This window comes from Eleutherodactylus coqui, chromosome 5 (assembly GCF_035609145.1).
Source record: "Eleutherodactylus coqui strain aEleCoq1 chromosome 5, aEleCoq1.hap1, whole genome shotgun sequence".
In the NCBI taxonomy this organism is placed as follows: Eukaryota; Metazoa; Chordata; class Amphibia; order Anura; family Eleutherodactylidae; genus Eleutherodactylus; species Eleutherodactylus coqui.
In genome coordinates, this window is record NC_089841.1 from 66,903,880 (window position 1) to 66,922,235 (window position 18,356).

General features: G+C 41.0%; 1 protein-coding gene across 1 annotated transcript in view; it reads right to left on the reverse strand.

The window, feature by feature from the left end:
* LOC136627494 (aquaporin-3-like) overlaps positions 1-18,067 on the reverse strand; it is a 31,329-nt gene extending 13,262 nt beyond the window's left edge. Inside the window, exon 1 of the mRNA XM_066602643.1 lies at positions 17,899-18,067. Within this exon, the coding sequence (XP_066458740.1) occupies positions 17,899-18,006 (108 nt within the window). The 5' untranslated portion in view covers positions 18,007-18,067. The remainder of the gene's footprint in view (positions 1-17,898) is intronic.
* Positions 18,068-18,356: the final 289 nt, after the last annotated feature.

Here is an 18,356-nt window from a genome sequence, read left to right on the forward strand (position 1 = left end):
TATTTACACTGAGCGATCAGCTCATCGTCCATCATTTAGGCTGCATAAACGATGATCGTTCAGTGTAAATAGCAGCTATTCAGTAATGAATGGCTGCTGATTACAGTGAATGGAGAGGGGCCGCCCCCTGCTGGCCGCTCTGTGAGCAAGCCAGCGATACTAGCTCCAGTGCAACAGCACAAGTGCGAGTACATGCGGGGACGAGTGTTGGGCATTCTTTGCCCGACATTCGTCCCGTCTAAGTGGGCCTTTACACTTCAGGCTGATTAGTTCAGATGGAAGGCAGTACTGGTGATGAAAGCTGTAACCACTGGAACAGACTTGTGTTATTTAGCAGACATGGCAGACAGCCCAAGCCCTTATTACCCACTGAGTAGATGAAGTGCTTGCAGTAAACATGAACTACTTGCAGAACTTGTGAAACAGTTTGCATTAATTGTTCCCTAAGTTATTCTACTTTATATTTACAGTCACACAAGTAATTGTATTCATCAAATCCATGAGAGTGACGGGAGCGTCGCCGCATCTAATCTACCACTGACACCTCTCCAACCGACTACTACCATTGTGCATGCAGCTCAGTGCGCCACCCCATCAAACCATATCCTGCATACAGTGAAAGGTCTCCACATTCCTGTTAAATGCCATGTTTGTGTTATGTTAAAAATCCAACAAAGATGAATAATTTCAGATTTATCTCCACCAATGTGTCCCATTATCTGTACAATTTTAATTGGAAAACAAGCAAATCTGTTAGGGCGGAAAAATAGCAAAATAATAAATAATGTCCTTGCATAAGTGTGAAGATCCTCTTATTTGGGGATGTGGTTGTGTTCAGAATTAGTCAATCACATCTAACCCTTTTCTGTCCACTGTCTGACTTCTGAAGACATTATGAATTAAGTCTGTACAGCTCTGATGTTGGAAGACGTCCATCGGGGTTCTCTTACTGTATATTGTCAGCCTCTCTGCTGTCGGAGCCTATCCAATGTGTCACTTCCTGCAGTACTGGCTTTAGCCAGCATATAGCACCGTTGTATAACGGCAGAAAAAGTGTAAGCCCCCTAGTAAAACCAGGATACAGATTGGATTGGATACACTTCCAATATATTACATATACCATGGGACACAGTGAAGACGTCATCAAGAAGTGGATTACATTTGGCACAACAACCAAGAACTGGACGTCCGTCAAAAATTGGCAAAAAGACCAGAAGAAAATTGGTCCAGGTGGCGCCAAGAGGCCTACAGCAACATTAAAGGAGCTGCAGGAGTTTCTGGCAAGTTCTGGTTGTGTAGTGCCTGTGACAACTATCTCCTGTATTCTTCATATGTCTGAGCTGGGGGGTAGAGTGGCAAGACGGAAAACTTATCTAACATCCAAGCCCAGCTATGTTTTGCCAAAACCTATATCAAGTCTACAAGAAGTCTGTGGGAGAAGGTGTTATGGTCTGGTGAGTCCAAGGTGGAACTTTTGGCCATAATTTCAACCGGTATTTTTAGTGAAAAGCCAACAACACACATCACCACAAGAGCACCATAACCACAGTGAAGATGGTGTAAGCAGCATTATGTGTGGGGCTATTTTTCTGCTGCTGGAACTGGATGTTTAGTCAAGGTGGAGGAAACTATGAACAATTCCAAATATCCGACCATTTTAGCACAAAATCTTTGGTTTCTGCTAAAAACTGAAGTTAAAGAGGAATTTTACCTTTCATCACAACAACGACCCAAAGCAGACCTCCAAATAACTAAGAGAATGGCTTCACCAAAAGATGATCAACGTTTTGGAACCTCCCAGCCAGATCCCAGGCCTGAATCCCATTGACCTGTGGGTTGACTTGAAGAGGGCGCTAGCCAAGAGATGCCCTAGCAATCTAACAAATTTGGAGCATTTTTGCAAGGAGCACTTTTTTTAAATAATTTTTTCACCCCAAAAGATTTCAGCTTATTTTCCACTTGAATTGTGCCGATAACGGGTCACAGTATAGGTGGAAATACATGGGAAATTATTCATCTTTGTCTGATTTTTTAACATGACAAAAACATGGCATTTAACCGTGGGTGTGTAGACATTTTATATCCACTGTACATCACACTATGAACAAGTAAGAGGAGGTCACTTCCAACTGCACAACTGTGGGTTAGCTGTTCAGGAAAACAACATTGCAAAATCATAACATTGGTTTTGATTGCAAAATGTTTTTGTGTTAGAAATGTAAAAAAAAAAGGAATAGTAATAACTATTATACATACTATGTGTACTTGTTCATATTCTTATATATAGTGAGCAGTAATAGTTATTTAATAGGTAGTATTGTAATAGTTATATTCTTGTACATAGGGGACATAGGGGACAGTATTATAGTAGTTGTACATAGGGGGCAGTATTATAGTAGTTATATTCTTGTACATAGGGGGCAGTATTATAGTAGTTATATTCTTGTACATAGAGGGCAGTATTATAGTAGTTATATTCTTGTACATAGGGAGCAGTATTATAGTAGTTATATTCTTGTATATAGGGGCAGTATTATAGTAGTTCTATTCTTGTACATAGGGAGCAGTATTATAGTAGTTATATTCTTGTACATAGGAGGGCAGTATTATAGTAGTTATATTCTTGTACATAGGGGGCAATATTATAGTAGTTATATTCTAGTACATAGGGGAGAGTATTATAGTAGTTATATTCTTGTACATAGGAGCAGTATTATAGTAGTTATATTCTTGTACATGGGGGGCAGTATTATAGTAGTTATATTCTTGTATATAGGGGTCAGTATTATAGTAGTTATATTCTAGTACATAGGGGAGAGTATTATAGTAGTTATATTCTTGTACATAGGGGGCAGTATTATAGTAGTTATATTCTTGTACATAGGAGGGCAGTATTATAGTAGTTATATTCTTGTACATAGGGGGCAGTATTATAGTAGTTATATTCTAGTACATAGGAGCAGTATTATAGTAGTTCTATTCTTGTACATAGGGGTAGTATTATAGTAGTTATATTCTTGTACATAGGAGCAGTATTATAGTAGTTATATTCTTGTAGATAGGAGGCAGTATTATAGTAGTTATATTCTTGTACATAGGGGTAGTATTATAGTAGTTATATTCTTGTACATAGGGGGCAGTATTATAGTAGTTATATTCTTGTACATATGAGCAGTATTATAGTAGTTATATTCCTGTACATAGGAGACAGTATTATAGTAGTTATATTCTTGTTCATAGGAGACAGTATTATAGTAGTTGTATTCTTGTACATAGAAGGCAGTATTATAGTAGTTATATTCTTGTACATAGGATGCAGTATTATAGTAGTTATATTCTTGTACATAGGATGCAGTATTATAGTAGTTATATTCTTGTATATAGGGGCAGTATTATAGCAGTTATATTCTTGTACATAGGAGGCAGTATTATAGTAGTTATGTTCTTATACATAGGGGGCAGTATTATAGCAGTTATATTCTTGTACATAGGGGGCAGTATTATAGTAGTTATATTCTTGTACATAGGAGGCAGTATTATAGTAGTTATATTCTTGTACACAGGGGGCAGTATTATAGCAGTTATATTCTTGTACATAGGGGGCAGTATTATAGTAGTTATATTCTTGTACGTAGAAGCAGTATTATAGTAGTTTTATTCTTCTACATAGGGGGCAGTATTATAGTAGTTACATTATAAAACATATTGTATACATTGTGACTTGATTCACTCTTTCATATATGTGCTTTTCTCAGGCAGCAAACACATGATCAATCATTTCGTCTATTCGCAGACATTGAGTAATGTGCAATTAAGGGCCTTTAATGTGAGTTATTGCTAGCACACTTCACAGTCAGTCAATAAACCCCATTGTGTGCTAATGTGCAGTCATTGGAAAGTAACCTACATCAAATGAGAAAACAAAGACAACTTGAGAAAGTCTACAATCTTGTGATATGTTGCAGCTGATGATCTCCTGGATTACCCAACAAATCACTGAATATTTGGCTGCTTTAGGTGGTTAAATTATTTTGATATAAGCGACTAATAAAGAGTTTTCAGTGGAACATTTTTGGGTTGGCAGCCAGCTGGCACTACCAGCTTGTAGATCCTGTTTTTGTTTGTGGAGAGTGAGGATCCTGTTGGGCATACATCCATATGAAAGCTGACACAGTATTGTATAGGTGTTTGTAGAGAACTGTATGTAGATTGTGATGTGGCACTACAGTAAGGAGTTATTATAGATAGCCTACTATGAGTGGAAAATTTGACATTATGGCAAATCTCCAAAACTTGGGCAAGAACTTAAACTGTAACACAGAATATAGCCTGTCCTTGGATTCATTTCAGAAAAGTTTGGGCTCACCCTATGTTACCATGTGCCCCATTCACCCTTAGACCGACTGATGAGTAATGTACACTTGCATGTTACTGTCCATCGGTCTATCTCCTCCACCTGTTTTTCTCCTTCCACGTTACTTCAGTTAGGTGTGCTTATCAACACCCGGTCACAGCCCCATAGAAAATTAGTGTATTGGGCTTTATGTGGTTTTTCCTTATGGCGATCATTGAGTACAATTGCATAAAAGTGTAGACGATCCCACAGCATAAATAACAATGAAGCCCTATGCTACTGCTGGTTCCTATATTTCTCAGAAAGAAGGGCAAGACACTTGTTCAACCCAACCCTTGTAGGAGATAGGGAATGGCATGAACCTCTGATTTCTACTCTCAACCCTTTCTTCTTAGCTTTGTTAGGAAGTCTCACTGGAACAATTGGCCTGGTGTCTTAAGGCGAGTTCAGAGACAGCAGAAATCATATATCAGGTATTTGCTTGGGGATGCTGCTTTGCAGTACAGGAGCTGTGGGTTCAGATCTGGCCTTGATGGGGATTTGAGCCTGGGACCCAGCCACTGCAAGGCAGCAGTGCTAATTACTGCACTGATATTGACACTAACTCCTCCTCCAGTGCTCTTTAAGGAACATTTTGGAGGTCATATTAGAAAACCCAATTTTTCCTTCTATTGACTTTAATAGAAGTAATTTTTTAATACATTTTAAAATCCCAACTCCATTATTTCGATGATCGCTCAGCTCTACTATTCATGGAACAAAAGGTCGAGTGTCCTAATGCAAGCAGGTGAGCTCAGGAAAGACCTTCGTGGAGCCCTTCTGCTCTTTTGGAGGTTGCTGTCCTTTCCAAGCTCGCTGTATGACACCAGAGTTAGGGGTTGAAATGTAAATCCATATGCCTCACTTCTACTTGGACTTCTTCCTCTCTTCCCCATGGACTACTTCCTCTCTTCTCCATAGACTACTTCTGAATTATGTATATTTTTGTAGACAGTCTTATAATTTTTACTTTTATTTTGGATTGAAGAGTAAAATGCAATAGTGGGTTGAATTAATGAGGTTTTCCTGGACTTAAAAAGAAGCATTAAAAGGTCTTGAAATAAATAAAAATTGGATACTTACTTCTCCTCGCGGCTCCCTGTTCAGCGCAGCAGCCCAGTTGCCCACCAAATGCAACCTAGAAGAAGTGAGGGGTGGTCGCATGCCATTCATAGTACACCTGACCACTCATAGGCTTCAGCGGTGATTCTCCTTTGGCTGCTGAAGCCTGTGGGTGGCTGACCGGTCACATGCACAATGTGCGGTCCGTGATCACCCACCACTTTTTCTGGGTTCCGTGCAGCAGGAATCAAGGTTGCAGCGCTTTGACCGGTAGCTGCAGGGAGAGGTGAGTATTCGATTTAAATTTATTTAAAGCCCTTTTAATTCTTTTTTTTACATCCGAGAAAACCTCTTTCAATTTGAAGGTATTGTTCAATGTTGGGAAAATTGGTCTAATCAGGAGACATCCATCATGGATGACCGCGTCCATCCTTGGACTAAAGACAGCACAATGCTGCTCTGCTTCACTTCTGCTGTTTTCAAGTTACATAATTTTTTTTCTTCAGTCCCTTCCGAAGCTGCATCAAAAATTCTGCAGATTTTCTCTTTGCACAGAGCAGGGCATTGTGGGAGAGCTCAGATGGCAACTAAGCCACATTAGGGTTCCTTCATACAGCATTTACAGTATGGATTTTAAAAATCTCAGTCATATGGCGGTATTCACTGCAGATTCCACCTCAAACTGCAGCAGAAATCCGTGGCTGGGCTGCATAGTTCTGTCGCAGATCCGCATGCGGATTTAACCCTGTCAATGGACAGAATCTGAGTGCGGAATTTCCAATGCAGTTTCATGTATATCTGCGTTAAGAAGTGACATTTCCCTTCTGAGTGCGGATCTGCTTGGAATTACATGAGAAATCCTGTAAGCATATTTTGTCCACTGACAGGGCTAAATCCGTGCGCGGATCTGCGGCAGATCTGCTTACCTGCAGATTTCTGACATGCTTTCAAAGACGGAACCCACATGGGAATACCCGCTCAGATTCTACTGTGTGACCCTACTTAGACCCTGTTAGGTATCATGACAAACACCAAAGTTTAGACTGCGCTTCTAAGGCAACCAGAAGAACTACGAATGCAGCTCCGGATGTTACTGACGTATAAAAGCTGATAAAGGTCAAGTTCAGAACAAAATAAGTTGAACCTCGTGCTGCTCTGTGGTCAGCTTTCATATTGGCCATAGCTGATAACTGCAAACAAGAATCAGAAAGGGGTTTTGCCCAAATCCCCAGTGATTTAAGAGGAGCCTTTATGTGGCGTGGATCTCTCTTGAACCTCCAGCTATTTACCTAGGATGTGTGCACAGAGATTAATAGATTAATGGCTTCCTGCCCGGCCAGAAACCACTGGAATGCATTAACCCTTCCTCCTCATTGCACCTTGGATTGCAAAACACTGGCAGGTGACACCTGAATGGCAGGTAGCAAGTGAGCATGGCTGGCATAGTTGGGCAACACTGCTTTTTTAAATTAGTGCAGAATGTGTTGCTGCCATTCAGGACTATGGGAGAGCAGGGTGGCAACCTCTGTATGGATTATCACACAGCTTTTCTGGATACAGATGGAGTTTTGAGGAACTGATCAGAGTAATAAGTCACATATTTATATTTACTACGAAATACTCTTATTTTACGATTTTCTCTCTTTGGGATGCAGGCGTGGTGTCTTATGCATTATAGATGTGGTTAATCTCCCGCCGGTCTTGGCACCTTCTCACTTCACTTTAGGAAGGGACTTTGGACTTGATCGACCCTTCACAATGTAAACAGAAACTTCCTGGGCATCCTGCAGTCTCCTTGGCACAATAGGCCCCAGTGTTGGCCAGGACGTATCAGGCACTTACTTTTCATCATCGCACTGGGTGAGATTTATCTCCTCGTCTGCAGAATCCTTTAAATCTGTACCAGACAATGACTGAAATAGAACAAGGAGCTGTTTTCTGCAAGGAATTCATTACTAATTTAATTCCTCTTGTTAAAAGATGACGGTTAGGGTGCGGCCTGAACAGCTGGCAACCTGTACCCACTAAACATGACAGTGATTGATTTAGCTCACACTAGAAGCCCAATATTTCAAAGTGCCTCACATGAGGCTCACATAGGAAAATACTTGCTGCCCACTGATCCTTGAGCTCCTGGCAGTAAAGGAATGGCATACTTGTCACTATTGATACAGCAGTGCTGAGCTTGCCATTCGGTACAATGTGGCGCAATACCATATGTTATTTGTGCTTATACTGTACATAGGAGTGCAGCTAAATCTGCAACACCATATACAACTAGTAGCTTTCACCATGCCCAATTTCTGATATTGTACATGATGATGACATTTTGAATCATTCGCACACATTTGATGAATCATGCATTGAGCAGGGGATTGGACCCGATGACCCTGGACCCGATGACCCTTGAGGTCCCTTCCAACTCCAATTCTATGTTTCATATCCTGCTGCAGAATAGCCTACAAATTCTACTGCAAGAATGCAGATTTGAGCTATGCCTCCAGTGACCATAACTGTGCTGCAGCTTCCATAGTCAAATATTAATGCTGCCAGCTTGTAGGAGGGCAGCACAAGTGGGTGTAAACTAGAGGCAATCGCCTCCCTTAGCTCCGCCCAGTCTGTGTGGCAGTGTTTTATGGAGCTAAATGCATCATCCTCTTCCTACTCTGACTCCTCCCCATTGATGTTCCTGGGCATTGCTGTTAGCCGATTAGCACCCCCCCCCCCCCCCCCCACAACACGATCACTTAGTTCTTCTACTGTAGTTATGAGCTTGGTTCTGGTATGCATCCATGTACTGAGGCAGGGTTGTGCTGCATTTATGTTATTAACTTGATTCTGGGATTGCATTTATTGACTAAGCTTGATTCTGGTGCTGCATTTATGTACTCAGCTTGGTTCTGCCACTGTATCTATTTTAGTAGCTTGGTTCTGGTATTGTATATGTACTAAGGCTGGTTCTTGTGGCAGTATTTATATTATGAGCTTGCTTCTGGGGTTACAGTTATGTACTGAACTTGGTTCTGGTGTTGTATTTATGTTATGAGCTTGGTTCTGGTACCATATTTATTCACTGGCCTGTTGTGATTTATGTGGCTATCTTAAGCAAAATACATAAATAAATATTTTTTTCTCATGACGGAGGGTGTTAAAAGAAATATTTGCACAGGGTGCCATCCAACCTGAGGCTGGCGTTGTATTGAAATATCACCTCTGCCTCAAAAGATATCACTGACCTCAACCTGAGTGTCATACAACATAATGCTGCCCGGATCACCCCTTCACCCTTTCATAATTGGTTCCACTCACCACCCCACATTCCCACTATGCAATGTATTGCCCCCACCCCGCCAATGCACAGTCTATGTACTCCACCCTTTCCTCTCATTGCACAATACACAAAAGATTTGTGCATCATCATAATTTGCAATCAAAAGCAGATTGAGTCACTTCACGCAGTCACATCGCCATCCCTAACCTCGAGGCTTCATGACCATCACACCCACTTCAAAGCTTCCCTATAAATTTTCTTATGACCCTTGTTAAAATACAAACACATAAAGCCGCATCTCGATAAAAAAATTTACAGCCCAGATGGCAAAATGGAAATAAGTGCAGGACAGAAGCCAAAACAGTAAAAATTATACATCATCAAGCCTTCCAAATGTATACACAGAGGGGTGGAAGAACGGAACCCCCTAGAATAAAGCATCCCCAGTAAATACAAGTCCCTGAGTCATCATGTCCTGCAAACTTGTTATATCTGTGTCTAGGAAAGGCTGCTTCACACCTGCGTTAGGGTCAGTTCAGGGTTTCAGGAACATGTTTCTTCCACTAAAGCAGATGATCTGAAACGTATAAAGCATGTTGCATTTCAAGGTGCAACAACAAAATAAGAGTAGCAGTGTCCCTTTAAATGTTACACATCTGCATAGTATGTAGTATCAGTGCCACAAATCCATGAAAGGTTTGACACCCCACATTCCTCCAGTTCCTCCTCAGGGTGCTTTCACACACATCGGAGTATTCCGCCATATGCTGTGTAATAATCCAGCTGTACGAAAATAATCCACGTCTTTCATGCAGATTTTGATGTGGATTTGCCAATGGTTTAAATATCTTATAATTGATAACACTGGGGACTATTTAGGCTGCTCAACCGGTTCAAAAATTGACATGGGTGTGAACGAGCCTGCCAGCATAAAAAAGTACAGTAAAAAGTGTGCGAGAATGCATGCGAAAACACGTGATAGCGCTCCATTCAGAGCGCAATCACATCATCCTCTAATGAGCATATGGCGCCATTCCTTCTTTCCTGGGAGTACAGGACATGAATATACAGTAACATCCCTCTATTCTTTCCAGCCATTTCTGAAGAAGGGTCTGCGTCCCCGAAACGCGTTATTGATGCTGGCTATCATTTAATTAATAAAGAAGAAATTGGGTGAATCCCTTTGCTTTTATGTGCTTTACATTACAAGGGTTGCGCCAACAGTCCATCAGTTTCTCCTTTTTCCAATTAAGCATTTCTAAGCCCCATTACCTATGGTGATGGTAATTGGACAGGCAGCAGCCTACTAACTATTCTATAAAAACCTATTCTGAATATTAGGATCACATCCTTAATATCGCTCCACCTGTATCTTTTCTTGGATTCATTTGAATGGGAAAGCGTATTTTTCACTGCAGATCTGAAACATGCAGAAAAAAAGAAGTGGCGTGTTGTCTATTAATTCGTATTTGAAATTCCACACGTATATTTTGCCCATTCACAAAGGCTAAATCCCTGTGTGCATCAGCTGCAAAATATGTGGCAGAAAAACATGGATCAGCTGCGGATTTCTGCCGCAATTATAGAGGCAGAATCCACGCCAGGCTCCGCTGTGTGAACATACCCTTAGAACTGGAGTTATAGAAACTGCTTTTAATATGCAGCCCAGCCATATATTATAACACTTCCTAATATCTTAGACGCATATTGGGCCACCTGTGCACTTAAAAGAGAATCTACGTAGATTTCAACTATATTTTGCACTAGTTTTCTGGTATATTTTTAGTAAATAAGTTGGGCTGTGGTGGCCCCACCTCCTGCCACAAAGCCACACCCACTTATTTACCTGGTTATTTTTTTAGAATTAGCCTGGGATAAAACAGAAAAAGACACAATCTTGGTTAAAGAATACATGGCTTGCACCAGAATTTTTGATGCCAGAAGTCTGTCACAACTCCGTTGATAGCTTACACCCTATATGTCTAGTATTGCACAATAGACATAGGAGATTGGAGAAAATCAATCACATGGAATATAATCTATCCGGTCCAGAAACCGTGAAACCCCAAAACTGGGAACATGGCATATTCTTGTCCACTGCTATCACATCCACCTCTTCCCCTTCCGATGGTCAGGATTACACATCGAAACTATGGATTTGCATGCAGGGATCACAGATATACAGATCAGATGCTGTATACATATAGTTACAATGTGTCAGTGTAGGCAACAGCTGGACTCCAGAACCAGAGAGCTTCCTGCTGCTGTTGTCTTTAGATTTATTGCACTGTTACACTGTAACAAAACTGCAACATGTTTTCAGCCTATGAATCTAAACAAGGATTTCCTCATTGACACAAGCAGTGATCTTGATATATTGTTGAGCAATTTATAAAATATTTGAGTCGGAAAACGCAACCCAATTTTCTAAAAATTACATTAATTGGAATGGACAATTTGGACTCCCATTGGAATAAAAAAAATTGATTTCAATATCGTGTGTCCCATGTTTTCTATTAATGAGGCTCAGTTGCTAAGGTTCAAATCCCATCAAGGATAATATTTGCATGGACTTTGAAAAACTTCATCCAGATGTTGCCTTTTATTAGATTTGAACTGTGGACTCCAGACAGTACTGCAAGGTAACAGTGCTAGCAACTGAGCCACCATGCTTGTCCATTCTACTCTGGATGAGAACAACATGGATGAACACCAGGAGAACATAAAAATCTCATGCAGATGTTGCCCTTACAACTCCAGCACGGTAAGGCAGCAGTGCTAACAACTGAGTCACCACACATGTGCATTTTGCTACTTAGAGGGAAAAGAAAAGGAAGAATAAACACAAAGAGAACATAAAAACACCACCTAAATGTTACCATTGGACAGATTTGAACCTAGAACTCCAGCAAGGCAGCAGTGCGAATCACTAAACCACCACGTTTGCTCTTCCTTCTCCTTGTTCTTACTTCTCTTTCTGTCTCTTTCTTCTTCCTCCTCCTCCAGTGAAGAAGGAGAAAAAAGAAAGTGAATGAGGAGAAGAAAAGGAGAAGGAGAACTAGAAGGAGCAGGAAAAGGAGAATATAAAGAAGGTGAAGGAGAATAAGATCTACTTTCTTTCTCCTTTTTCTCCTTCTCCTCCTCTGGAGAAGAAGCTTGGTATCTCAGTAGCTAGCACATTTTCCTTGTAGCGCTGGCGCCCTAGATTCATGGCTAATCATGGACAGCTCTCTTTCTCTGTTACAGTGAAAGTCTGCACTCCATGGGCACCACTGTTGGCAGCCCTCTGTTTAGCTTGGCACAGGTATGGATCCTGCGAGTACCTCTTAAAGTACATCTGTGTCCGAAAGAACCTGTTCTTCATATGCCATGTCCAAAAAACTTGTGAAATCCCATCTAATAAACTGCGTTCAGGCATTAATTAACCCATTCATCACATCACACACTTTAGCCCTTTTCTTTTCAAGGTCATCGGTGTTTAACCTTCAGCTGAAGAGCTCTTTAAGGCACTTTTAGCAGTATACCTTTATATGTGGTCCTAAGTTGCTGGCCCATCAGCTCCTGTGTTTGCTACTCTGCCAGTAATGCCTTTACCTAAACTTTAAGGAGCACTCTTACTGACCAAGGAAGCCTCTGTCCTAATTCCTGAATGTACATTATGCCCCTCAATGTGAATAATATTTTCATTGTCTCTTCTAGAAGCTACAGACTTTTTGGGAATGTATTATGTAAGGGGGTATTCCAGTGTCATATATTTTTGTATGCTGTGACAATGGGGTGTACCTGTTTCTTTAATGGTTATAGATCATAGAGGCTGAATTATGTAATAAATAGTGGGGGTCCCTGTGTGTGCTCTTTGACTATGGTTTTCAGAGAAAAGCTGGGTGTGTGCAGCGAGCTGATTGGCACAGAGAACAATGCAGGTGACTCTCCGGAACAATGTGGCCTGTTCCCCCCAAGGGCGATTTGTCCCATTTACACAAGGATCAGTGCTCTGCCATATCTGCACCGTAAGAAAAGTAAAATCACCTAGCCTCACAGCTTTCTATAGAGACTGCTAATAGTACCTGGGTTGAACATCCAAAGCGATCTCCCATCTTTGAGTAAACAGCCCCCGTGATTTGGATAAGTAGCGCAGCTGCTCTTAAAAGTTTGGAGTGATTGAAAGCATCTCATGGTAAAGGTCTTGTGAACTTAATGAACTGCAGCCATGTATGCCCTTATTGGTGCTAACTACTTTTGATTCTGTTATACAGACTATAGCTAAGCATGTCGCCTGATATCAGCCCTCAAACCGTGTGAGCATAACATGTGTGTTGAGTGCCTTAATAGAATGTCCTCAAGACTGTAGGAAGAAAGTGAAACTGCTACACAGAGTGAAGTGCCATTTTACAGTTCTTTGAATTACAAATCACCTACAAGTGTCAAGAGGCTCTTCATCCACGCTACAGTGCAGAGCATACCAAGGGTTCCATAAGTGAGGTCGGGCCTCAAAAAAACCCAAAATGTTTGCATGCAAAGAGAGAGACTATAGAGACTATGCAGGCCTGCTAGTCACAATACATTAGGAAAGTGTGGGCTCAAGCATTTAGGAACAACTGGGACTTAACAATGTGTAATTCAGAGACTTGGAGCACTTTGATATGTTGCAGCCAAACCTTGGGACAACACTCTTATCACTCCTGGACTGCATGCAGAAAGCTACCGACAACGAGTCTTTATATAATGTTGAAAGCTTTCTCGTGTCTCAGTTAAAACACATTATTGATGTTGAGATTGTTGTCTGCTGCACTACTGAACGTGTTCTACAGTAATTGTTGATGCTAATTAGCTATAGTTAGGATTGAGAAACAGAAACAAATAAATTATGTGACTTTTTTCATTAACTCCACTTGCATAACTATTTTCCATTTACAGCTATTTGGTACAATAAAAGTTTATGTTTGTAATTCTGATGTTCGCTTCGTATCCTGGTACCTGTATAGCTATTTAATATCTATAGAATCTGAGCTGGTCCTGTAATTGATGACCCATCACCAGCCATAATGAGCCACCAGCATGTAACCTTAGATGAACTTTGCATACATGCTGATACCTCAAAGACTACACCAGTTGGTGTCCAGCAGTTCTTCATCTGATTGGAGCAGCAGGGACTGTCTATTGGAAACATACCAGATACATGTCCGATATGAAGTAAAGGACTTTAAAGGGGTTGCTCGATATAATGAGACCTTATAATCCCTTGGATCCCCCTAAATAGTGAGATGAAGCCAACCACCAATTTTAAAGTGCCCATACACCTTCAACAAATGTGGAATGAATGGTTATTGGCTTCCCTGGGCCAAGTGTTCATGTGTTTAGGGCAATAATCCAGAGGCAGACAGCTCTGGCACCAATTTGTCTCTTGGAGAACAATTGGATCAGGCATTGAAATTCACCGTCTCCAATCCCTCTTTCACATGGCCCGACTGAACGATGAATGAGAATTTGTTTGCTTCTGGATCGTTGTTCACTTTCTGCATACAGAAAACTAAATGTTATGAATGACTGCCTTTGGGCTGTGAATGGAGGCGGGTGGAATGGAACTCTGATTATTCCTGTGTAAAAGCATAAGAATGATTATAACTGGGACGACTTGCCGGGCATCTGCACCCAACAGGTCGTCCCATGTAAAAGTGCCTTTAGAGAGCCATCCACCTAGTATTCAGTAGAGTAAACACTGAAGTGTATGAGAGTCTTTAGAGAATAGCTATTTCCTATTGAGATAAATAGGAGTCCATTAGTTCTATTTCTTTCGAGTGACTGAGATTCAATATCAGGACTAGAATGGTTAATTTTAGCAATTAGTGGGATCTCCATTGATCATACCTTCATGACATGCCAAAATAACCTATTGTAAAGTAACCCCTTTAAATGCCTCCATCTCAAGCTGCCCTAGATGTAGGGAAAAAGGTATCTGCCTTTGGAAATTTTGGAGTATTTCTCATTTAGGCAAAAATTTGCTACTTTTTTTTATTTTTAAGTCAGTCTCATCGCTTTTTCTAAAAGTGGGTGTGGCTTGGTGGAACGGGAAGGCCTCCCACAGCCAGTGTTCTCTGCAAGTAGGGCAGCCTGGAAAGTAAAGAAAATAATATACAGTACTAATAAGGTCAACAAACCCAACTAGGGTTCCCATATAACAGGTACCACTTGCGGCTGAGACTCTGCCCAGCCACAGCTGCCAGTGGAAGCACAATTTTGCCGCTATAGGCAGCAGTGGTGGAGTCTGAACTGCATGCGGTACCTGTTATGTGGGAACACACCGTCAGGGCACATTCACACAGGCGAGTTTCTCACGCGAGTACCGTCCTATTGCGATATAGGTGGAAATCACACATTAACTAATTGATTTCAATATTTTAATTTACATTAGCAATTTTTCTCTCATAGTGATTGAAAAATCGCAGCATGTCCCATTTTTGGCCAATTCCTCGCCCAATCTTTCACGAACATAGTTTTTCAGGACCTATCTTACAGCTTTTTTTTTACCTGCGTGCAATAGCAACCATAGAAATAACACGCAGATTCAGCCAAGTCAGACAGGAAAAAGTTGAATATCTTATTGATGCCAAAAATTCCCTCTGTATCCGAAATGTACTGCCATAAAATAGCGTGCGGTAGAATAACAGCGGCATGAATAATATATCCTCCCCCGCCGTGTGATACACACTATCTATTCCTTTTCGCCATCGTCGTGTGATACATGTTATTTTTGTGGCTTCTTGTTTATACAGACGCAGAAGCGACGTCCAGCCCAGATGTGAATGGCGCACGTGTCTGCAGGTTTCTAGAGGAACACTGCATACCTCTTCTCTCAGTCATTCCCCTGGGGGTTCCCATCTAAATCACTGCTTTTATCCCATCAGGGAGAACTTTGTACTTACGAAACAACTGATTAGACTACAAGAATGCAGCAGGCTATAATGTAGGAGCGCTGCGACATATGCTGCAAGACAGCGGAACTGTAAGAAGTGCGAACAGTATTGCAGAAGAGACTTCACAGCTGCTTAAATAATAACTTAATATCCCTGCACAGTGCATCACATCCAATGTTACCTAACCTCAGGAGCTTACAATCTAACCCTACACAATGTATCCCTCCCATCATCCCTGATTTTAGGTGCTCAATATCTAACCCAGTACAATGTAATGATCCCTTCAGCCCTGATCCCAGAAGCTCACAATCTAACCTAACACAATGTATCACTCCCATCATTCCAGACCCCAGAAACCCATAATTTAATCTCAATATTTCACTCCCATCATCTCTGTCACCAAGAGCTCACAATTTAATCTCATTGTATCATTCCTCTGTCACCAGGAGCTCATCATCTCACATACGCACACAGAGCAACTTCCATGAGATGACAGACCTACAAAGCTGTATTTGGAGGAAACTCAAGAATAAGTGGAAAACATGCAAACTCCATATGGATCTGTACCCTGCTCAATGATTCAAACCCATGGCCCCACAGCTGCAAGACAACAGAGCTAACCGCTGAACCATCACCCTGCAACAATCTATTCTGCACCCCAAAGTAACCCAAATGTCATTCACAGTCTTTAGAGTGCTGCAATTAACTACCGTATGTATGATAACTGGTGGATGGGAACTGGAGGCAACATGTGGGCAATCTAGCTACATGCCATAGTCTGGAATTCTAAGTACCAGCTACACTATCTAACTTTGCTACAACTTCCAGTATGGTTCATAACTATTCATTTCAGGGTGGGGGTTGTACTTTCCCAATAGCAGGAGTCGCAGGTGGCTGATCCAGTCTAGGCATGTTGGAAGTTGCAGTTTTGGAACAACTGGAGAGCCACAGGTAGCAAGACTACTGTGCTCATCTTACTAGAAGCTATCCTCACTATAATTAACCTATTGTAGGTGAACTACAAATCTCAGCCTGCCCTATAATACATATCACATGGTCTGCAGGACGTGTAGTTCCACAGCTGAAAATAAAGAAACTGTGTTCACTGGAACCAATACAAAATTTTATATATCAGTCATGTAGCTAATAACCAATGCAATACTATGATATGTCCATTCAAGTCATAAAGGCTGGAGCTACATGGAGACTTTTTGAATGACAGCTGCAGCTTACACAGATTTGCATGCAACTCCCAGTATCCCTTAGAGTGCAGCTGTAGTTTGATGTGATTGAAACTGAAAAACTGCCCTACAAAAAACGTCTTAAAGAAAGATATGATACTTCAAAATCACCACCCAAGGAGCCCATTCAATCTAGATAACACCAGGCTAATAGCTATGATCCCTTCTGCTGTGTGGCAAGAACACGTTGCAAGGCAAACAGCTGTCAGACACCTCTGGTGATACTTTTCCCTCAACTAGTTTTGGCAATCCACTTGGCTAATCTTGTTATGACTGCCAACAACTTCATTAGACTGTTGCATATCAACTGGATTTGCCAAAAGTTAAACTAAACTGTAAGAACAACCTTTGGGACTTTGGGTAAAGCAGTGAAAAATTAAGATAAAATATTCAGATGCACATTAAAATCAATACGTAGTCTATAGTCAATATAAAGTGTAACAATGTATGTAAAGTGCAATCCTTCGACCTCTCCCTATACATTTTATGCATAGGCATAATACATGTACAGATGCAGCAATGTTTAACATGACTAGTGCATTGTGATAACTTGGTATATAACAGTATACTACATTGTAGGTAAGTGATCATAACGGGCTAAATGTCCCGTTTATATTTGCTATATATGTGCACAACTATATTTTGTATGTTCCAACCCCATGAAGAAGAGGGTGCATCTGGAGGAACATTTATATGGGCAGTGAGAGTCAAAAGCAATGTGACTGCAATTATTATTACTCCTATTATTAATAATGATGATAACACAACATGTAATATAAAAAGCATAAAACGACAGAATTATGTATAAAACATGAAAGATATACAACATAATAAATAAAACCAAACACTACATCTAAATTACAATACTGTAACAAAAATAACTAAATACAGAAAAATCAATAATATACAAATGTGTCATAATAAAAAATAAAAAATATATACAGCCAAAAAGATAAAAATATAACCGTAAAAATGAGAAAGATGGCGTAGAATGCTGCTAATATTAAGGCGACTTACGACAAGTATGAGGGTGCCCAGACATTCGGATAGCGCCTGCCTGAGCAGCTTGTTCCTGATGCGCAGCATGGAATTGATGCTGCTGAGACAATCCTTCTGGCGCCCCATGTTGCTGAGCCTCTGGGTCAGGGAGAGCTGTGATGCTGCAGGCTGAGTAGTGAATATGAGTGTGTTATGATGTGTCAGAGCTTATAAGTTTGGAGCCGGTCACCTCCCATCTTCTGCTGACAGTCACTCCTCTCCCCACCCAGAGCTACACATGCACACGTCAGGTCTCTGGAGCAATTCACCCTGCACTTGTCTGGGTGTTCACCCCAATCATCCCTGCAAGAGTCTAGAATCCCAGTGAAGGTGATATCCGAGAAGGCGGGTGATAGTCATCTCTGCACATATTTGCCCTTTACCTTCTATACTGCAATAAACTATAACAATCAGGAACTTTGTATCACAGATTATTT